Source organism: Elephantulus edwardii, unplaced genomic scaffold (genome assembly GCF_000299155.1).
Source record: "Elephantulus edwardii isolate Elephantulus edwardi_28Jun2011 unplaced genomic scaffold, EleEdw1.0 scaffold00020, whole genome shotgun sequence".
Classification (NCBI taxonomy): domain Eukaryota; kingdom Metazoa; phylum Chordata; class Mammalia; order Macroscelidea; family Macroscelididae; genus Elephantulus; species Elephantulus edwardii.
The window spans coordinates 13,751,494-13,775,634 of NW_006399770.1; the positions used below are offsets into that span (position 1 = coordinate 13,751,494).

General features: G+C 36.9%; 1 protein-coding gene across 1 annotated transcript in view; it reads left to right on the plus strand.

Moving 5' to 3' along the window:
- HIAT1 (hippocampus abundant transcript 1) overlaps window positions 1-24,141 on the plus strand; it is an 80,273-nt gene that overhangs the window by 35,289 nt on the left and 20,843 nt on the right. Inside the window, exons 2-8 of the mRNA XM_006882442.1 lie at window positions 3,112-3,207; window positions 13,052-13,114; window positions 13,986-14,113; window positions 16,865-16,979; window positions 18,981-19,199; window positions 22,357-22,470; window positions 23,198-23,269. Of these exons, the coding sequence (XP_006882504.1) occupies window positions 3,112-3,207; window positions 13,052-13,114; window positions 13,986-14,113; window positions 16,865-16,979; window positions 18,981-19,199; window positions 22,357-22,470; window positions 23,198-23,269 (807 nt within the window). The remainder of the gene's footprint in view (window positions 1-3,111; window positions 3,208-13,051; window positions 13,115-13,985; window positions 14,114-16,864; window positions 16,980-18,980; window positions 19,200-22,356; window positions 22,471-23,197; window positions 23,270-24,141) is intronic.

Below are 24,141 nucleotides of genomic sequence, written 5' to 3' on the forward strand. Positions count from 1 at the left end.
ATCTCCTCCTGTACCAGTCAGATCTGATTTGACGGTACACATAATAATAATAATAATAATAATAATAATAATAATAATAATAATGAGGGCGTTCTATTTATTCTGTCCTTTATAGGGTCACTGTGAGAGTATTTGATTGGATAGAAATTGATTTTTTTCTTTGATAAAATGTTACCTAAACAGAGTAGCACTTTTGACATATTCTATTCTTTTGGCCACCTTTGTATAGTTTTCTTTTAAATAAAATTTTCATTTTACTTTTTAGTCAGTATTTTCCTATAGTATTTCTAAGGAACTCAAATATTCCATGAGCTATCTTTGTATGTGATGCAAAAGAAGGGTTCTATGATTAAATTTGGAAATCGGTGCATACTGTATCTTGGAGAATCATGATAAAAATCAGTGTATAAGACCCTGAGAAGTTCCTCCAGATACTCGACTAGGTTCTGGGTAGATACATTGGTGATCTTGCTACTTTTTTACACTTCATACTGTCGAGAAAATTGCATCCACTCTGGTGGTTTCAAATTCACATTTCTTGTTGAATAATTATTTTAATCAAGGCACAAGGACTGTTGTTTCAAGTAGATGGACGGATTCTTGGACTCAGAACAGGAAGTCCCTGAGGGGAGAAGAAGAGCTGGGATAGCAGCCATCTCCCACCACTAGACAACTGAAATTTAAAGTCATTCTTCAAAGACTCTCTCCTGCATTTATGGATTTCTACTAGTTTCTAAACACTATGTCCATTCTGTCCTTCAGCATCAGTATTACCTCATGTTTCATTCAGCATCTCTTACTGAGCTGATTCAGATAACCTACCATGGCATTAAATTTCTTCTTCTTGTTTATCCTCCATAAACTCACCAGAGTGATTTATTCAACGGTTTCCTGTTTATTGAGGGAAGAAGAAATTCTTTAATAAAACTTACTGCTTGTAGATTATCTGTTCTGTCTCCCTTCTCATGGTTCACAGTGAGAAACTGATTTGGCAGCATCCTCAAACTCTTAAGGCCTTTGGGTTTTGTTCTTCAGTTACTCTTCATTCTCATTTTATTCTCCTTGACTCTGCTCCCTTTTCCTGTAACACTCTTGCTTCCTCACCTATTTATTTCTCTTTTCCTACATTTACATATAAGCAGATAATTATGCAGCTCTCCTTCTTGGCTGTGAAGTTTTTGAAGGTAGGGAATGTGTCTCATTTATATAATCCCAGCAGCTCAGGTACATAGTTGATGCTTTGTAAATGTTGAATGAATAAGATGTCATGCAGATTTGTTCCAAGTCATAGGCCTTCAAATCTTACTGTCTTTTGACTTTTTGCCTCAAGTTTTCATCTGCAAATTTTCCAAAAGGGTTTACATGCCTCTAAACTCTGTAGGTTATTAAAGGCTCCCCTTTTTAAAAATGATAAATGTATTATCTGGTATTAAAAATGAAGCAGTTTATGTTTTTAGTGTCTAAGGAAAATCAGTACTTAATAATTTCATATAAGGTATTGAATATACTTTAAAACGATCTGGGCCATTATGCAGCATCATGATAGATAGAAATTATCAACAATTTCATCTTACTTAGATCCATAATTAACACCCTTGATACCAGCAGTCAAGAGATCAGGAGACATATTACACTGGGAAAGTCTGCTGTCAAGGATCTTTCCAAACTACTAAGGAGCAGTGACATCACAGTAGAGACTAAGGTGTGCCCGATTCTGGCCACCATGGTCTTTTCAAGTCACCTGCTTTGCATCTGAGAGCTAGACCGTGAACAAGGATGGCAAAAGAGGAACTGATGCCCTTTGAGTTGTGGTGTTGTGGAAGAGTACTGAATATCCAATAGACTGCAAAAAGAATGAATAAGTATAGATATGTCTTCAAGAAAGTGCAGCCAGAGTGCTCTTTAGAGGCAAAGATGACAATGCTTTATGTCACGTACTTTGGGCATGTTAAGAGGGACTGTTCCTTGTAAGGGGACATCACGCCTGGGAAGGTAGAGGTTCAGTGAAAGAGGGGAAGACCCTCAATGAGATGGATTGACACAGTGACTATAGCTATGGGCTCAAGTATATGAGAGATGATGGGGATGGCACAGGATAGGACAGAGTCCATGTCTGTTCTTATATTCACTATGAGTCATACTCATAACATTAACAACGCAACAACATAACATTGTAATGTGTATTCATTTATATGTAAATCCTAATATCTTAAATATTTCCTTGATTGAAGAGATCAGACAGCAGTAATTTAGGTTTTCTGATAAAAAACTCCTCTTTTATTAGACAAATCTTTGCTAGTTGGAGACTAAATATTATACGTTACTTGTTTTCCATCCATTTAATGCTGCTCTAAAAATACTAAATTCAACATACAGAAGCAATTCTTTAGACATTTCAAGCAACAGTAAAACCTAATTTTCTGTTTTCTTTCTTGTCTATACCTGATTCGTTAGATCTTACATTTTGCTGTGGTGTTTCTTCTATTTTGAACCATGTTGATACTTTATCATTCCTGCTACATATTTCACTTTGATTTTGAGTAGTGTGGTGCCATTCTAACAGTTAGCCTGCTTCACCTTTGCCAGTGATCTTTCTTAAAACTCATTTGATCATATTGCCTTAAAAAATAAATTGTCGATTACTTGGCAAGTTTACTTGGCATGTTAACTTCTTGGAAGTTAGTCCCATATGCCTCTGGTTTACTTCTTGTAGTACTCTCCAGTGTGAATGTTTGCATACTCTGAACATATGAGATCCACAGGATCTCAATCCCCAAACTTTGGAACCTTTGGCCAAGCTGCTGCCTTGGTCCGACCTATGTTCCTTCCCCTCAGCCGCTCCTCACTCTGCCTGTTACAGCCATTAAACCTTTCTCTAGAAATCTTTCCTAAAATTTTCATCCCCATTGTGGAGTCTGATGTGTTTCTATTGCACACTGATGCTTTCTTTCTTACTGTGTGCCTCTAACTTCATCATTAGCACCTTAAGAAAGGGGCATTGAGTGTCTAGATGCATCCCTGATAGGTGTATGTTCTTAATATTATTGTTAGTGATCTTAGATTGTATTGACCGCTATATTAACTTTTTTTAAAAAAAATTTAATTTTGTAGCCTCAAGGAATCGGTTCTCCTAGTGTCTATCATGCGGTTATTGTCATCTTCTTGGAGTTTTTCGCCTGGGGATTATTGACAGCACCCACCTTGGTGGTAAGTGATTTTAAATTTATCTATCATTGGTTTTGTTGATTTTTAAAGTCTCAAAGGGAAAATGGCCCTTTCATTTCCATTGGTTGATTCTCTGTTAATGTTGTCAGCACTTTAGTACGCCTGTGTACTTTATTTCTTTTCAAGCCTTTTTTTTTTTTTTTGGCAGTTAGGGGAGGTGAAGGTGTGAACTTTTGATGAACAATGAGCATGGTTTTTAAAGCCAGACATTTAAAAACCACCTTGCTTGGATAGAGTGGGACAGAGAGACTTCTGTATGAGAGATAGTGCTAGATTAGGAAAGATGATCTATATGGCCTTGGATCATTCGGCATAATTATTGTGAGTTGATTCCAGCAGCCCATGTGTGTCAGAGTAGTGCTGTGCTGTGCTGTGCCATAGGATTTCAAAGGCTGTGTAACCTTTCAAAACTAGCCTTTCTTTTTGATGCACTTCTAGATGTCTTGGAACCATCTGTGCTACCATGGATGCTGTTTTTAAGTACAAGATTCTTTTCTTTTAGGCTAACAAAAATAGGAAATAACCATCTAGGTTATTTATAACCAACCAGGTAATTCTTTCACAAACATAAATTTTCTCAGATTTGGGATGTAGAAAAGACCTATTGCTCAGAATTTAGCAACTATTTTTTTTTCCATATCAGTGCAGATTAGAGAAACAGAATAAAGAAAGGAGGAGTACTATCCTGAAAACCTTTAATGTCTTATGGTTGAAAATACACAGCTTACTAAATACTAAAAGATTAGAATTGAAAATTTACTTTCTGGACCTTGCTCATTGTTACCCAGAGAGCATTTCTGTAGGTTAAACTTCTTTATATGTATATATGTATATGTATGTGTGTGTGTGTGTGTATATTAATTTTACTGGAAGTTTACAGAGACTTTGGATTTCCATTCATTCATTGTGGCACTTTTGTTTCTGCCCAACCTTCCTCCCAGTTCGCTGAAAAGTAAAATTCTTTCATTGTTATACAGTCCCTCCCTGCAAGTCCACTCCACTATGCAGCCTTCGTTTTGAAAGTAAAAGAAAAATTCTTTCATTGTTATACAGTCTTTCCCCCCAAGTCCACTCCGTTCTGCAGTCTTCGTTCTGGACTCCTGTTATAACAGTAATACCTAATCACATATTCCATTTAAACAGTTCTCTCCCTCAGCTGTTTCATTGCAGTATAAATAATTTATCCCATCTTTCTCAGTCTCTCCCAAACCCCGATCCCAGTTCCATTTTACAACAGTGGCACTATGCAGTATTTGTCCTTAGTGACTGAGATATTTCACTCAGTATAATGTCCTCCAGGGTCACCCATTTTGAATAATATTTCATGAGTTCCTTGTTTTTCAATGCAGCTTAATATTCCATTCTGTGAATATGCCATTCTTTTGTTGATGAGCACTGAGATTGTTTCCAGCTCTTTGCTATTGTGAACAAAGCTGCGATAAACATGGGTGTGCATATATCTGCTTGGATGGCAGTTACGGTTTCTTTGGGGTATATTCTCAGTAGTGGAATTGCTGGGTCAAATGGTATTTCTATTGGCAACTTTTTAAGAAAGCGCTATACTGCCTTCCATAGTGGTTGCATCATTTTACACTCCCACCAACAATGAATAAGGTTTCCAGTTTCTCCACAACCTTGCCAGCATTTGTTGTTTGCTGTTCTGTTAAATTTTGCTATTGTTAAGGGGGTGAGATGATATCTCATAGTTGCTTTGTAGGTTAAACTTCTATGAAAAAAAATTGGATAATCATATTAGTAGATTGAACAATGAACAGTTGTGTTCTATATTTCTTGGCATGTTATAGTCATTATTACTATAAATACATACAATGTTGATATTTGTTAATTTTAATATAGAGAGCATTTTCATGAGTGCTACTATAACATTAATTAGTAAGAAAGCAAAAATGTACAATTATAAAACATCTTATTTTGCAAATTAATGCTGTAAATAACATATAATTGTAAGAATCCTGATTTAAATGTTTTGCGTAAGGATCTTTTCTCAGAAGTGATCACAGATTCTATATAAATACATTTTAAAATAATTGAAATAGGAACTTTTAAAATATTCAGTAATTTTTTTATCTAAACCGTTCAAATGAAATGTACATTTCCCACCTTCATAATCCAAGTACAATTAATTCTGAATTCTTTGGATGATTCAAATTAATTATTATGAGGGAGTTCTGGTGGCCTAGTGGCAGGAAACTGCACTACAATCCCAAATTCATTATTATGCCATATGTAGCTTTATTATAATAATCCGACTTCAAGGACTCTTAAGGTGCTATAGTAGTAACTATGTGGTCTCATTTTTAATAATCTTCCTAACATAAGTGTGCTTATTTATAATTTAATATATAAATCTGGCTGGCTGGTGGATTACTTTAGTGGCTTAATGTCATTGAATTTTATAACAGTAAGTTGTCAGTAAATATTATGTGTCCATTTAAGTTCTAAGTCTTTGAAATACTGTCCTTTTCAATCCTCAAAATCTCTTTATTAGGAGAAAACTGAGTGTGAGAAAAGATAAGCAATTTAGTTGCTACTATGATAGTGAATAATGAGAATAAGTATGGATCTTTTCTAGTCAGTTGGCCAAGTAGTTGTCCTCCAGATTTCTTGACACAACACGGTTATCTCGGCCAGGGCTGTATCTATTTGTTGAAATATGTCCGTTGGTATTCTATCAATTCTTTTTTTTAAAATTTATTATTAATTTCAATGAAAATTTATAGAGACTTTGGGTTTCCATTCATTCATTGTTGCACTTTTTCCCCTCCCAGCCCTCCCCCGTAGTACACTACCCTCTTGGAAAAGTAAAAGAAAAATTCTTTCATTGTTTTATAAGCCCTCCCTCAGGTCCACTCCATTATGCAGGCTTCGCTCTGGACAATAATACCTAATCACATATCCCTTTTAAACAGTTTTCTGTCTTTCAATGCAGTATACATTATTGAACCCAACTTTCTCAGTTTCGTCATGACAATAATACCTAATCACATACCCCTTTTAAACAGTTTTCTCTGTTTCAATGCAGTATACATTATTGAACCCAGCTTTCTCAGTTTCTCCCCAACCCCGATGTCAGTCCTGTTTTACAACAGTGGCACCATTCAGTATTTGTCCTTTTGTCACTGAGAAACTTCACTCACTCAGCATAATGTCCTCCAGGGTCACCCATTTTGAATAATATTGCAGAGTTCCTTGTTTTTCTTTTTTTCCTTGTTTTTCAATGCAGCATAGTATTCCATTGTGTGAATATACCACAGCTTCTCTATCCATTCCTTTGTTGATGGGCACTTAGGTTGTTTCCAACTCTTTGTTATTGTGAACAAAGCCACAATAAACATGGGTGTGCAGGTATTCCATCAATTCTTGGGGCCTTGTTTTTTGCCAGTTTCATCAGAGCAGCTTGAACTTTCTCCTTTATTACCATTGCCTCTTGATTATATGTTGTATCATGAAATTGTTCTGTGTCAGACAGTTCTTTTTTGGTACAGTGACTCTGTATCCTTCTTCCATATTCTTTTGATGTTTCTTGGATCATTCAGCATTCTGCCCATTGAATTCTTAAGTCTTGCAACTCGAGGATTGAATTTGTTCTTCAGTTCCTTCCGCTTAAGAAACGGTGAGCAAATTCATCCCTTTTGATTTTCCAACTCCAGCTCTTTGCACATTTCATTATATTAAGGTTGTTTGTCTTCCCAAGCTGCGCTTTGAAATCTTCTGTTTTAGCTTCTTAACTTCTTCCTTACCTTTTCAATCTATATGTGGAACAGATCATTTGGGAGACTAGACTTTATGAGGAGGAATGTGACATCAGGATTGGAGGAAGACTCATCAACAGCCTGCATTATGCAGATGACACAAACTTGCTGAAACTGAGAAGGACCTGAGGTATTTGCTGTAGAAGGTCAAGGACTACAGTCTTCAGTATGGATTGAAGCTCAACATCGAGAAAACAAAGATTCTCACCATTTGGCCAATTGGCAGCATAGATGGAGAAGAGATTGAGATTGTTAACAGTTTCGGCTTGCTTGATTCCTTAATCAGCATTTTTGGCACCTGCAGTCAGAAAGTAAAAAAGATGAATTACATTGGGAAAGGGCTTCTGATAGGGACCTCTCCAGAGTACTGAAGAGCAATGATGTCAGTCTAGAGACTAAGGCACGCCTGATCCAAGCCATGGTTTTCATACTTGCTATGCATCACAGAGCTGGACAGTGACTAAGGATGGCAGAAGAAGAATCGATACTTTTGAGTGGTGCTGGAGAAGTGTTCAACAAACCATGGACTGTAAAGAGAACAAACAGGTCTTCCAGGGTGAAACCACACTGCTTCCTAGAGGCAAGGATTTTGAGGCTCTCACATATTTTGGGTATGTTGCCAAGAGGGGTCATTCTTTGGAGAAGGACACCATGCTTGGAAGAGGGGAGGGACAGTGCAGGAGAGGAAGACCCTGCATTAGATGGATTGACACAATAACTGGGGTAAGGAGGGTAGGTGTGTTGAAGACAATGAGATTGACTCAAGATAGGGTAGAATTCAGGGCTGTTGTACGTAGAGTCACTTTGAGTCATCATCAACACAATGGCACATAACATCAGCAACATCATAGTAAATTACAGCTCTGGTGCACATAAGCCTGCTTGACATCAATGCTTAGTCTTTTGGGGAAGCTAGAACTAGAGACTCATCATGTTTAGGTAGTTGAAGTTATTGGCAGCACCGTCAGTCATTTACTACGTTGGAGAATTTAAGTGTAAGAAGCTTTATTAAGCATTGCAAAAACCTTTTTGTGTGCAAAAATGAGTGAATGGAAATCCAAAGTCTCTGTAAATTTTCATTGAAATTAATAATGAATTAGAAAAACAAAACATTTTTAAAATATTTTCTCAATTATAGAAATATACATAGTAGCTTTTGAAAATTTATTTCTCATTTATAGTTTTGAGTATGTCAGTGTTTTGTGTTATTTTTTTCATAATTACGCAAATAGGGATCTGAAAAGATGAGAGATAATGGTGGGTATGGATCAGTGGTGATTAATTTTATGGGACACATGTATGGGGATGACGGTAAAGAACACAGTGTGAATGGGAGGGATCATAATAATTTAAAAACCCAAAGGAAGAATCCATGTATTTAGATATAGGGCTAATTGTCATAGAAATCGAAAATTTTATTTCTAAGTATATTCTTATTTTTATTAATTAGAAGAAGTACAGTACTTTTTACTTTATTTCTAACTTTTTTGGGGGGAGGGGTATGTTCTTTTGAAATTATGGAGGGGAAGGGCATATGGAATAGCAGGAGCTTCGAGGTGAAGGTGACAGGAACAGTCCCCCAAGATTTGACTCCTTGGGTATATAAAGCCAAGCACGCTCAGAACCACACACATACATACAAGTTCATTGTGAACTGGAGGTTGAATTGATGAGGATTCCCAGGAACAGATGAAACATCCTTTTTGTGGAGAGCTCCATGGTAAGGGACAGTGAAGTATGCAGAAGTGACGGAAAGGGGCAGGAATCCTTATTGTTCTGTCTTCCTCGTCTCCCACATACCCTGCAGTTCATCAAGACGCTGCTCTAGACACCAAAACCAAATGGAAAAGACTCGTTTTCCTGACTGCTATTGTCAATATTAAAGTTACTTCTGTATGTCGGAAGCTTGGGGATAAGTCACAACAAACAAGAAACAGCCCTTACTTGAGGGTCAGATATTGCTGAGGTGGGGCCCACACAGGAGCAGTCCCCATAGACTAGCCATACTGATCTCCCAGGACACATAAGGAAGCCTAGGCATGAGTGCATCTGACCAGGGATCCAGGCAGCTCCTACAAGTAGAGAGGGCACCAGAGGGAGGTTGGGCTGGTTGGTTTTGCAGGGGCTGGAGAGATCCAGAAGAGGGGCTTTGCTGAAGGAAAATGAGGCTGAAGCTTTAAAGAACTTGAATGGAGTGGAGTTAGGGAGAAGAGGCCTTGAAGAGGATATGGAATTAAAATGTGGTAACAGAATAGAGTATTGAATGTACCATGGACTGCCAAGAAAACAAACAGATTCATCCTAGAAAGGGTTAAACCAGGCTACTCCTTGGAGGCAAGGATTCTGGGGCTTCGCCTGACATACTTTGGACATGTTGCAAGGAGAGACAGGTCCTTGGAGAGGGACATCATGCTTGGGAGGGTAGAGGGACAACGCAGGAGGGGAAGACCCTCTATGAGATGGATTGATTCGGTGACTGGGGTAATCGGGATGGGTGTGTCAGAGGCAGTGTGGTTGGTGCAGGATAGAGCAGGGTTTAGGGCTGTTGTGCATAGGGTCGCTATGAGTCGGAAACTACTCGACAGCACATAGCAACAACAACAACAACAACAACAACAACAACAGTGTTTTCTTGCTCCATTTGGACCACAGTTTCTTGATCTATGTATTGATTTATCATGAGAACAATTAAGTGTTCTGGGATTCCCATTCTTCTCAGTGTCATTTGTTATGATCCACACAGTCAAATGCCTTTGCATAGTCAATAAAATACAAATATTCTAGTGTTTTCTGCCTTCAGCTAGGGTCCATCTGACCTCAGCAATGATGTCCCTGGTGTCACAACCACTTCTAAACCTCACTTGGACTTCTGGCAATTCCTTGTCAGTGTACTGCTCTAGTTTTTGGGTGATCTTCAGCACTGTTTTTCTTGCATGTGATATTAATGGTCAATCATACGATCTACCGTGCTGAGAATGAAAAACTGAAGAAGAATGGTGTTACACCCATAGTTAAAAAGACATTTTCAAGATGATCCAGAAGTACAATGCTGCAAGTGATAGGATACTATCCATGTGCATATTAAGGAAACCTGTTAATATGATTTCCTAAAGAAGAGAAAAGTAGACTTAGGGGCCCAAGGCCATGAACATCTCTCTGAAAGGATTGGAGGGAGTAGGAATAGCACAGTCTCTCACTGCCCTATAGCAGGAAGCGGATAAAGAGCCCACAGCTCAGGCTCATCTTGCCTCTAGAGCTCTAGCAGCAGAGGTCCATTTATTTGTTGCAGACTCACAGTTATTGTACCAATACTGGGATTTTTTTGGAAAAATGAGTGAAGGAGGCAAAGAATGTCACACAACACAAGTCCATGCTTTAACTCACAGTTTCAAGGCACAATTCTACAATAAGTGTAGGCTCTTGTTTCAGTTCAGCAGTCAAATCGAAATCATCTGTAAAGTTTGTACAAGAGTAATTATACCAAACCATCCAGCATGATTTGCCTCAGAGCATTTATAAGTCAGCTTCTCCTTCAAACATCAGCAAAGAACATCCTAATGTTACTATGACCAGCACAAATGCAAGAAGCCCCAGGCTATACCTTGCCATTGTGTCCACAACAATGCCACAGTTGAGATCTCTACCACTAGGATCTTGCTGTGCAAGCCTTGCTCACTTCCCAAGTCTTGCTGCCCAATGTGAGAGGTATTCTTTCTCTTATCTTAGTGCCACAGCTGTTGATAATTTGCAAAACCATGCTGATTTGCAAGACCATCTGTCTGCGCTTAAGGTAGCTGGACACCAGTGGCAGCTAAATGTAATGGCTAAAAGAAGCCAACTTTTAGGCTAATACCACAGTGACTCAGGTACATGCAGCAACAGATAAAGCCAAAGATGAGGAGGTTGAGGATTTCTACAAACCTTTGCAGCCCAAAATTGACAAGATAAGCAGTCAAGATGTATTAATAATTTTTGATGACTGGAATGCAAAAGTTGGAAACGGTAGTTGGAAAGTATGAACTTGGTGATAGAAATGAGGCTAGGGATTGAATGATCGAATTTTGTACACACAATGATTTATTCATAGCAAATACTTTTTTTATCGTCAAATTGCATCTGACTGGTATAGGAGGATATTGTCCTTCCTTCCCCAGCAGAGCATCTGGTGGATTTGAACTGCGTGCCTCTGGGATTGCAGTGCAGCTTCTTGCCACTAGGCCACTGGAGCTCCCTAGCAAATACTTTTTTAAATTTAAATAACATTTTTATTTTTATACCGGTTTACATACATATATATATATATACAGTTTATATACCGTTCATATACATTGTTTTTCACACTAGATCTTTCCCATTTCATTTACCACCCCTCCCTCTACCAATCAGATTGTGTGACCCAATGATTACCCTCCTGTCCATCCTCACCCCTCTGCTCTTACCCTCCCCCGTTGGATCATCATAAATGTTTTATTAGTTATTTTTCTCTTTTTACAATAATGGCCTTACATGGTGTTTATCCTTAGGGGGCTGATTTAGTTCACTTAGCAAATATCTTTTTTTAAAAATGAAAAAGGCTTGCATTAGACCTTTAATACTCACTGGATTAAGTAGATTTGAGCTAATTGTGGCAGACTTGGTAACACTAGGTTAAGTTTAAATCTTTTCGTTTAGTATCCAAAACCAAACCAAACCTCTTTAAGTCAGTTCTGACTTCTTGTTGTTATGTACTGTCAAGTCAGAACTGATTCATAGTTCTCCAGCAGGTTTTCAGAGGCTCTAAATCCCACGGTATGAAATTGCCCTTATTTCTCCTGCAGAGTGCTTGGTGGATTTGAACCACATGCCTTTTGGTTGACATTGCAGCTCCTTTCCACTAGACCATCAGAACTTCCTATTCCAATTTATACTTACCCTGTAGAACACAGAGTGGTAATGGTGGTGGTGGTGGTGGTGGTAGTAGTAGTACTATTAGTATGTACCGATGAGTCGAAACGGACTCAGCTGAACCCCCAGCAATTGCATGAGAGGAGATTGTATTTCTCCCTTGGAGCAGCTGGTGAATTCAAACCAGTAGACCTTTTGGTTAGAAACTGAGTCCTTAACCTCTGTACCAGCAGGACTCTTCTTTTTAGTACAAGAGCTGACAAACTCAGAGTTACATCTATTCATCTATTTGTGACTTTTTGTCCTATAATTACAGAGTTGAATAATTATTGTGAAGATTTCTGTGGCCTACAACACTTAAAATACCTATTGATTCTTTTCAGACAAAGTTATCTCATCTCTAGATCTGCAAATTTGACAAGATCCTTAACGTTGTCAAGTCTGTGGGTGTTACAAATAGTACAAACACTTGCCTTTTTTTAAAAAAAATAAATTTTTAAAAATTATTTTTGTATGTGTACCATCAAATAGATCTGACTGGTTCAAAAGGAGATTGCCCTCCTTTCTCCAACAGAACATCTGGTGGATTTGAACCCCATTCCCTGGGAATACACAGTGTAGCTTCTTGCCACTAGGCTAAACACTTGCTTTTTAATTGAAAAGTTGGTGGCTCAAGTCCCCTCAAAGGCATCTTAGAAGAAATGCCTGGTGTTCTGCCTCGCGAAAAAGTCAGTCCTTGAAAATACCCTGTGGGAAAGATTTGATCAGGCATTGTAATTAAATAACTGCATTAATCAGTGGCAATTAGTGTAATAAGCCAAAATGTCAGAGTGACTGAATGAGAAAATACATTCTTTGAAAACCTTCACAAACATACAAAAATACCCTGCGGAGTGTACTTCAGTACTGACACACCATTACCATGAATTGGAATCAACTTGATGACAACTAGAAAGCATAGTTATTAAAAACATGGGCTTTAAAGCATGTGTTCCTGAATTAAATTTTTATTTTGCCACTGACTGTATAATCTGGGGCAAGATAGAAATCTTAAATCTGACCATTTTTATGAGATAAAACTATTGTATTAAGAAGGGATATGTAAACTTGTAGAGATTTTACTACGATGAAAAGACAGCCTGTGATTTTAATTGTTCTTTTATTTTTAGGTATTACATGAAACCTTCCCTAAACATACATTTCTAATGAATGGCCTAATTCAAGGAGTAAAGGTAAGATTGATTAATTAACATACACATGTAAACATATAAATAGGATTCTGTTAGTGTCTTTCATTAGTTGGTAGTGTTAATTCTAAAAGTCAGATACAATAATCTAATTAATTTTTTTAGCTTTTTAAAATTTTTTTGTTTATATATAATCATTCACATACATAATTTTTTTAATTAAATTTTATTAATTTTAATGAACATTTACAGAGATTTTGGGTTTCCATTCATTCATTATTACACTATTTTCTCTACCCTCCTCCCCAGTTTTTAAATTAGATTATACACTACTTTCTAGACTGACTGAATTTTAAATAACTTCTGTATAACCACCAATGTATGATAATAAATCATAGCATAACAGAGGTACTCTGTTGGCATTTTCATTGCAGAGTGCTAAATGCTCTTATGAACTAACAAGAATATATATAAGAAAAAACTATGCCAAAAACCTATATAAAATTTGTCAATGTGGTAAAGTTTTATTTATTATACAATTTTTGTATTGTTGCTTCAACTTAATCAACACATTTTATAAACTAATAATTAGCCTGTAGCTATATAAGCAGTTAATTGACATATGGTATCTCTTGTAGAATTGCCAGTGTCGAGTTACTTTGCGAATTCCTAAGAGCATTTCATTCAATTTCAGTACCTTCTCAGACTCCTGCAGATAGTTGACTCTAGGCAATTTGGGTACATTTTTATTATATATGGGCAAGTAATAAGGTAATAAGTTGTTATTTATCTAAAGTTTAGTAATTTCATTTTCTTAGAAACATGGTTGCTTCAAATTCCTTTGTGGTAATATTCTCCTTTTTTGCTAGTAGATAACATAGTTTAACATTTATTCATTTTAAAATTTTTTTTTTAGGGTTTGTTGTCATTCCTCAGTGCCCCACTTATTGGTGCTCTTTCTGATGTTTGGGGCCGAAAATCTTTCTTGCTGCTAACAGTATTTTTCACATGTGCCCCAATTCCATTAATGAAGATTAGCCCATGGTATGTACATACTTAGATTATAGCAATTAAATGTCACTTTCTAGCATTGTTTTCTTAATTCTTTTAGTTCTTTGATTTTTCTTGTCATCCTATCTGAATAGCTTTAATTTTACCCTTCTGATGTTCTTTGACATAGATAAGAGAGCCCCCAAAATATGATTAAAGTAATAAAGGTTTCTAGAATGAGGTGATAATATAAGAAGCAGCTAAAAAACTGGGTAGCCTGTTTTTTTTTTATTTTATAGCTATAGTGCCAAGGGTTTATTGTTTAAAATGTCTTGTCTAGCCATTGATTGTTTTTGACTTCACCACATGGATAGGTGGGATCTTACAAATAGGAGGTTGGCACAAGGAGATTGGCATTAAATTGAGGGGACTTAAATTGGGAATCTTAACACTAACAAGAAAGAGGAACCTGTATGTGTCCTTTGAGGCAAGACATTTCTGAACCAGCCAGACCAGGATCTGATACACCCCCTAACCATGAGAATGGTTATGTGAAGTCTTTTTAGTCATTGCCATGGATTTCAAAGCCAGTAGAGCAGTAAGATTCAGTATTAGAATTAGTAGATATAGGTGCAGGAGTGTGGAAGACGATGCCTGACTTTAGAGGGATTAGTTTTGTACCGTGGATGTTGTTGATGGGGGACACCCTTTGTTGAGTTAGAAAAGTCTGACTCTGCCGTTCTAATGTTGCCTACCCTCATTTTACAGTAACTTAAATTTCAAAGTAGTATTTGGGGACCAGATAGGATTGTTAACATGTTAAAGTAAAACTGTTAACAGCTTATTCTTATCTAGTTAGGAGTAGACAAGTCCAAAATAGTACTTGCTTAGACTGGTAAAAGTTAAAAAAAGAAAAAAAAAACACCCAATGATAAAAGTTTATTTCTTTTAAAAGAAAGTTTGATTCTTTCTTGATATTGTAAAGGATTTTGGAATCAAGACAGTCCAGTGCTGGTGTGGTAGTCTGAGGGAGCAGAGCTTTCTCTGCCATCCTCAGCTATCACGTCGCTCTCCGAGGTGGCTACTTGAGCTCTGACCATCAAGTCATTTTTGTAGCAGCAAGACCAGGGAGAAACTTAAGAATACACTGCATCCCTTTAAGGAAACTTTCCATAATTCTCACCCAGCCTATACATCCATCTCTTTGGTCAGATTTCAGGCATATGCTGCTCTTAGTCCCAGAAGACTAGTCTTAGAACCACCCTGATTAAAATTAACAAAGAAGGGAAGGAAAGTTCACAAAAAGAATTATTTTCCCAAGGTAATAGAGCCCAGTTTAGTGTTAAATGTATTGAATGTTCTGAACTTCCTACTGAGTGCTGTTATGTTCCCTCAAGTTAGAACCCACTTTTAGTTCACCCTCCAGTGGCTTTTCAGAGCCAGAAAATTGCACAGCAGAAGATTATCTGTCCTTCTCCCATGGAGCATCTGATAGATTTCAATTGTATGCCTTTGGGTTGGTAATGCATCTGGGTGTGTGAATGAGAAGTTAAGGAATAGAGTAATCTATTCATTATGCCATGGTACTATTATTAGGAAGCTTGGTGGTCTAGTGGTAAAGAGCTGCGCTGCCTATCCAAAGACTCATTATTCAGATCTACCAGTTGCTTTGCAGGAAAAAGATAGGTAGTCTCCTCCCATGTGATTTACTGCTTCTGAAAACCTGCTGGAATGTCAGCTGTGCATTGGTTCTACCTTGGTGGTGTGTAACAACAAGAAAAAGCCCCCAGAGCTCCCTGAGTATTAATGTTAGTTAATTGTACGTCTGTATCTAGAAAGGTTATGATTTTATTAGAGACAAGATTTCCTTCTCCTAAGTCAGGTACAACTTTAGCTGCTAAGCTCCTGGTAAATGCTAATAATTCAAACAAAACATTACCATTAAAGAGTGTAGGAATTAATCAGTGTGTTAGAAAAATGCTAGTAAGCAATAAATTGCTTATGGAGTTATATTTGAAAATTTTATTTGGAATCTTTCACAAAAACTCATTGCTGTTGAGTCAGAAGTGAGTCATAACTAACCCTCCAGTGGGTTTTCGGAAGCTATAAATCACATGGGAGAAGATTGCTTGTCTTTATTTCTTAGAACAGCTGGTAGATTTGAACCATTTGCCTTTGGGTTGACAGTACAGCATCTTACCAATTAGACTCACTTTGTTATGAATACATAGTATTTTAAAAACTAATCAGCATTTCACTAAGACCCTGTTCTCATTCATGTACACTAAAACAGTTGGCCTTTAAAAATACCTTTTTCCCCACTCTAGTAGCTATCTATTCTCAGTTTATTTATAAACATTACCATAACAGATTTGTACTATATAAAGAATTAGTTGTTTATTTCACCAGCATTTGAAAAACTGAAGATGACCTTTGGGAAAAACTTGGTTTCTAAATATGGACTATCCTATTTGGTTCATTGACTATATTGTATGTTTTGTGTAGTGCTCTGGTGGGAAATATTTAGGAAATGGATACATTTTAATAGTTCGTTGTTATTATTTGGTAGAAACAGTAACAGAAACACTTAACATTTCATCACTTGTGTAAAAGATGACATAATACAGTATCTGATTTTTTTTTTATTCCTGCTTGGTTGCTGTTGATTGTTTCATAATATTTATAACTTTTGATTTAAAGAAGTTTTTAACTATAGTAGGCTATAATAATACATTTATAGTAAAGGACAGTTACAATAATGGTAATTTTTCTAATAATTCCTTGCTGATTTGCTTTCATTCCTAGGTGGTACTTCGCTGTTATCTCCGTTTCTGGGGTTTTTGCAGTGACTTTCTCTGTGGTATTTGCATATGTAGCAGATATAACACAAGAACATGAAAGAAGTATGGCTTATGGTCTGGTATGTATGTTTGTATCTTTTCTATCTGCTGAAAAGTACTTGTTTATTGAGTATTACACAGGAAGTGATGCAAGACTTCATATGGCAAGGCTGATTTTTTAACAGAAAATCAATTTTGTTATCAAATTATCCTTTAGTTAAAATATTTCTAACCACAAAGGCTTACTAAGTTTTACTACTTCTATTTAGGATTCATTACTCATATTTTAAGATAAAGTAGAATCTTTTATTTTGTAGAAATTACTTTTAAGGAATTATTTAATGGATATGAGCTAAAAACAAATGCTATGCTATTTAAAGACTGAGCTGAAAAATAGCATGGTAAACACTTAGCTTAGAAATTGGCAGACTTTTTCTGTAGGTAGCCAGGTAGAAAATATTTCAGATATTCCTGACCCACATATACTCTATATGTCATTTTTTTTAAAAGGGGGGGGGCAGACAGATCTGTGGGGCTTGTTTAGTTTTGATACTTTTTTAAAAATTCAGAATTTATTTTCAGCTGCAGTTATCTTATATACTATGGTTTACCAACACCTGATTTAGCTGATTACTTTTTTTAGTGTTGATAAACACTGTCTTTCAACTCTAGGAATAAAATGGCTTCCATAAACACGTTACTACTAAGATCATTACTATACAGGAAGCAAGCATCTTTTGATAAATACTAAATAATGTGTCTACAGACTCCTAGTTTTTACATGGGGCTATTATCTTGGATATAAAGGCTAATATAACAGAATCATGAAATTAGAAAGTTTTATGAGAGAAACTTAGGTGGTAAACATTTTCATTTTAAATTTTAAATACTAAGTTACTTGCCTTGATGATGGCTAATTCTTTTAACAGTTTATTGAGGTGCAATTTATATATCATAAAAAATTAATTCCTTTTTTTGTACCATTCAGTAAGCTTTAGTACATTTATACAGTTGTGTAATCACTTGTGCTCTAGTTTTGAATTTCCTTCGGCTCGGACTTTCCTTCAGTCTCATTTGCCATTAGTCCTTGGCCCCAAGTAACTACCAGACTACTTTCTTTAATGTAGTTTTTCTAGAAATTTCATTTAAATGAAGGCAAATAGAATAGTATCTTTGAATGTGTTGTTTAATTTAGCATTAGTTTTTGAGGTTCATTCACATTGATCAACAGTTTATTACTTTCTATTCCTGCATCCCATGCAGTTGTTTGAGATAACCATATTTTCTTTGTACCTTAGTTAATAACTTAATCAATGTTTTAGAGTCATTAGGATTTTTTGTGGTTGTGTTTCAATAATTGGCCTTTGGAAATGAAACTAAATTGGTATTCTTGAGAAGTTATTAAAGATTTGAAAATAAACACCGCCTCTATCCGTAAGTGATGAATGGCACAGAAACAGAATAAATACAGGGTAGAGTTTAGATTCTTCTACGTTAATTTCTAATTATTCCTTGAAGGCCTGCTTTCACTGGGGCCAGTAATGTCTCTTTTCAAATTTCCTTTCTGTGAATTTTTATCTTCATCCAACCTGCATCACCTTGTTTGAACTATGTCATAATTTTAGAGACATAGTTAGAAAAGTCCTCATAATATTGGGAAAAAAATCACAGTTAAGTTGGAATTCCACAGAACCAGTTGTTTTCAGACTTCTTTTCGGGGCACTTTTCATTGCTAACAGGGAAAGAAGGAGCATTTATGCCAAGCCTCACCCATTTCTTCCTCAGCTAAAATACTTCCTCCTTCCTCTGCTTTATATATTTGTTTCTCAGAGGACTTGTCTGAACAAGTCCTCTTAAGACTTAAATAAAGCTTGAAACTAGACTTAAGGGAAATGCAATCTTTTTTGAGATAAGAGCCATATTCTTTTCTGCAAAAAGAATGAGGCTAAGGAAAGTAGCATAGGTAGTAGGAGGAAAAGGGAAATGCAAATGAAAGCTTGAAATAAATCAAGATTGTGGAAGCTGTTCCAGGGTTTTAAAGTAAAGGAGTCAATAAACTTCTTGTTTTAAATTTGACACAGGTTTCAGCAACATTTGCTGCAAGTTTAGTAACCAGTCCGGCAATTGGAGCTTACCTTGGGCGAGTGTACGGAGACAGCTTAGTGGTGGTCCTTGCTACAGCAATAGCTCTGCTAGATATTTGTTTCATCCTTGTTGCGGTGCCAGAGTCGTTGCCTGAGAAGATGCGTCCAGCATCATGGGGAGCACCCATTTCCTGGGAACAGGCTGACCCCTTTGCAGTAAGTTTATACTTTCCCTTCTCTTTAACGAAATATGAAATGAAGCATTACTATTTTGTTATGGCTGTTTTGTTGTAGAAACCATACTGCAGTTTTGTTTTACTCTGTTTAACTTTAAAGAACATTTTTTTGAGGGTGAAATTTAAAAATATTTGTGAAGTAGCCACAAAGAATCTGCATATTCTTTTTTTTTTTTTTGAATCTGCATATTCTTAAGGATAGTCTAGGTAGGGGCTTTCCTTTAATATATTTTTTTTTATTTTGTTTTTGAGAATATATACAACAAAATATAGACTAATTTAGTAGTTCCTGACTGTACCATTAGGGATCCTGGTTATATTCTTAAAGCTGTACAGCCATTCCCACCCTCTTTTTCTGAGTTTTTCCTTACTCATGAGCATAAACTCACTGTAGCTCTAAAGTTTCTGTTTTATTTGTAAGTTGCTGTTGCTAGTTTTAACCCCATATACATAGGTTTTTAAAATGTTTTAAGTAGACTTCTTTTTTTAAAATAAAATAGTTAAACTAAACTAATGATGTTCAGGTGATTTTAGGGTATATTTTTGGTTAAAAGTTTAAAGATTATTTAATAGCAGTGATTTTAGGTGTTATTCAGTCTCTGTGGCTCCATGAGGTTGAGATTAAATTCTATCTATATTTTCCTCCTTTTGATAAAGGACTACTTTAGAGAATCTTTAATCAAAACAATCAGTAATGAATCCTGGGCAATTTGCATTCTTTTGTTCTCATGGCAAAGAAACAGGTTCATAGAGGCAGTGGGCCACACACTTCATCTTCTTTTCTGTTTGTGGTGCTCCTCCTCCTTCTTTCCCTCCAAAGGAATAGATATCAGTTGCACTTGTAAGCTTTTAGATCCTCAAGCACTATGCAGAAGCACCAAACATGCCATTAGGCCAAGTAAGAGGGATGGCCAATGAAGCTGTGACCCTGAATCTCCAAATCAAAGAACTTAATTTCATGAGATGAGAAATGTTTGTTTATACAACTACAACTTTTCGGTTCATTTTTGGGGTGTGTGCAGAGGGGGCCATTGTAAATATATTCAGTACAGCAAATTTTGTCAGTCCAACTTTTTACAGGTGTACAGCTTATTAATAACAAATATTGACCCTGCAGTCTTATTCTGCACATGAGTTTTCCATCACTATTTGTTCCCATTGTCGTCTTCCCTCTTACCTTGGTTTGTTGTTGTTGTTATGTGCCGTCGAGTTGTTTGCAACTCATCGTGACCCTATGTACAGCAGCCCTAAACTCTGCTCTATCCTGTGCCAATCGCACTGCCTCTGACACACCCATCCCGATTACCCTAGTCACTGAATCAATCCACCTCATAGAGAGTCTTCCCCTCCTGCGCTGTCCCTCTACCCTACCAAGCATGATGTCCCTCTCCAAGGACCTGTCCTTCCTAACAACTTGTCCTTACAAGTATGTCAGACGAAGCCTCAGAATCCTTGCCTCCAAGGAATAGCCTGGTTTAACCCTCTCCAGGATGAATCTGTTTGTTTTCTTGGCAGTCCATGGAACATTCAATACTCTTTTCCAGCACCACAGCTCAAAGACATCAATTCCCCGTCTATCCTCCCTAGTCATTGTCCAACTCTCTGATGCATAACAAGTGATTGCAAAGACCATGGCCTTTATCCGGCGCACCTTAGTCTCCAGAGAGACACCGTTGCTCTTGAGTACTTTAGAGAGGTCCCTAACAGCAGACTTCCCATCGGAATACGTTTTTTGATTTCCTGCCTACCGGTGCCAAGGGTGTTGACTGTGGAGCCGAGCAAACTGAAGCTGTGAACAATCTCAGTCTCTTCGCCATCCATCCTGATGCGACAAATTGGTCCAGTGGTGAGAATCTTTGTCTTCTTGACATTGAGCGTCAGTCCATACTGAAGGCTGCAGTCCTTGACCCTCTGCAGCAAGCACTTCAGGTCACCTTCAGTTTCAGTAAGCAGGGTTGTGTCACCTGCATAACACAGATTGTTAATAGATCTTCCACCAATCCTGACACCACACTTCTAATAGAGCCCAGCCTCTCGGATAATCTGCTCTGCATACAGGTTGAAAAGGTATGGAGATAGGACACATCCCTGGCGTACACCCTTCCCAATTTTGAACAATGCAGTATTAGCCTGCTCTTTTCTGACGACTGCCTCTTGGTCCAGGTATAGGTTTCACATTAGCATGATTAAATGTTCTGGTAGCTACTAATAAACTTTGTTCTTTATGTATTTTGTGAATTGTGAACTTACATAATTTTTTTTTTTTTAAATTTTCTTACTTGACTCAGCATGTCTTCCAATTCCATCCAAACAGTGTTATATATCTAGACTTCATTTCTCACATATGACTTGAGTAGTTGTTAGGTGTCATCGAGTTGAGGACAACTCATTGTGACCATATGAACAAAAGATCTGAACCCTGTTCTATTCTGGGCCATCCTCACATTTCCTGACATGTAAGAACCATTTTAGCAGTCACCATGTCAGTCCACATGGTCAAGGGTCTTCCTCTCCTTTTGCAGCCCTCCACCCTAACCAACATCATGTCCTTCTCAAAGGAATAGCACCTCCTAGCAATATGTCCGAAGTATGTGAGACATGCCTCATCATTCTTGCCTCCAAAAAGCACTCCAACTCCGTAATATTCCATTATATGTATGTGCCACATATTTTTGGTCTGTTCTTGTTGATGAAAGCATAATTCAGTGTTTTTGGTTTTTTTTAGAAATTTTTCTTTTTTTTATTTTGTAAACGCTTTTAATGACAGACCCATGACACCTTTCAAAGGTGAGAACGAAAACACCCTTCCCTCATGAGATGAGGATCGACGGGAAGGGGGGCAGTTGGTTCTTGCTTCCCTCAGACTCGCTCTCAACCAATGGGGTGTCCTCAGGGAGGAAGGGGAGAGTGCCTCTGGAAGTCAGTGCAGGGGTGCCCTGTCACCACTGGTTTCCTGAGCTCAGCTCACCTCCAGTGTCCGGTGAGCCCTGTGTTCCATCTGGCCAGAGGGCAGCTGTGCCCATGGTGGCGCCTGTGCTCCGGTTGCGGACCTCTGAAGCCAAGCATCATGCCAAGGTGTGGGCTCACGTTCAGTGTTTTTGCTACAAAACCATAAATCATTCTTTTTCTTATTCTAGTCTTTAAAAAAAGTGGGCCAAGATTCTATAGTGCTGCTGATCTGCATCACGGTGTTTCTGTCCTACCTACCAGAAGCAGGCCAATATTCCAGCTTTTTCTTATACCTCAGACAGGTAAAATTCTACTCAACTGTGGTGGATTTTTTTTCTCTTTTCATTGTTTAGTGCCTAATAGTCAAATATACTTATTCTTGAAAGGCATAGGCAACAGAAACCTTTGAAAATTTTCATATTATAAACAGCAGTTCACTGAAATGACCTCCTTTTGGCTTATAATCTTTATTTGTTTTTTTTACAGGGGTATTTTATATATTAATTGATGCATTTTTAAGTGTTTTGCATATTAAGACTTTGTCTTAGACAAAAAGTTAATTTTGCTGCACAAGATAGGGGTTTTGTTTAGTTTTTGCTATTCAAGACTCAGTAATTAAGAATGTGTGGCCAGTAGAGCCACTAGCCAAAAGGAGCACAGAAACCAAATATATTTCTCGTTTATATTAGTCTTATTTGGCAGAAGGCTTTTAACCATACTTTTAACTATACGCAAAGCCTATAATGGTGCATCATTTATTTGTGAAATGGATTCTGAAGTCTTGGTAGTAATTTTCCAAGTGTTCAATTGAGAAGGTCCACACTGGGAACCTTGTTTAAATGAGAATTGGTTTTAGTGTATTAATAACTCTTATGTTTTCAGTGTGTGTGTGTGTGTGTGTGTGTGTAAGTATTTAGTGAATTTATTTTTTTCTTTTCTAACCCCTTTAAAAATATTAGTATAATTGTATCTGTATGGTGGTTTTTTTAATGCGTTCTTATTAATATAACTTTTCTGGAAACTTTCTAGATAATGAAGTTTTCACCAGAGAGTGTTGCAGCATTTATAGCAGTCCTTGGCATACTTTCAATTATTGCACAGGTGAGTTTCTTATTGGTCCCAGAAAATGTTCTAGTTGGAGACCCTAACTGGCCACCCAAGTGAAGTTTCTTTAAGTGATTGTACGTAGGTAAAGTCACCAAAATCAAGAGTCAGGTTTGCAGATCAGAAACTCAGTTTGTTAGTACATTCAAGGTTGATCAGATTTTTGCGTGGGATTAATCATCTTATTGTTTGATATATATACAAGAAAGCCAATTTATTAATTTATACTAGGGTATCTTGTTATTGTGCCATTTAGTCATTATAGGCTTACTTATAATAATCCTCTGTAGTAGAGTAGAATGACCCCAAAGGGTTTTTCTTAAGCTTTAATTTTTATATGAACAAATTGCCTGTTCTTTTCTCCCATGCTGCTGTTGGTAGGATTGAACCGCTGACCTTTTGATTAGCTATGTGCCACCAGGTCTCCTTATACTAACATATATACCTACTTAAAGTCAGAAATTTTATGTCTTTTGTTCCTTGTTCAAATACTGATTCATTCATTGAACAAATAGTTATTCAATACCTATTAAGTGTTGAACACTGGAGCTACAACACCAAACTACTGAATTTAGAATTTATATTCTAAAGAAATGAAATAGGTATTTTTTATAGAAGCATCAAATATAATGTGAGCTTTAGACATTAGGGTGAGAAGGCTATAGAGAGAGCAATCAGAAGCAGAGACTTTTTTTTCTTTAAATCTGAGAGGTTTGAGGAACCACTTTATTGAATGGTCTGAGAGGGTAGTTAAGGGCAGTTTCTTTTTATAGAGGTCTTACATGAGACCTAGGGAGGATGGATCCTTATCAGCCTTCATTGTCCAGTCTGGTTTTTTATCTGGCTGCTTTATCAGGTTTCTTAGGGAA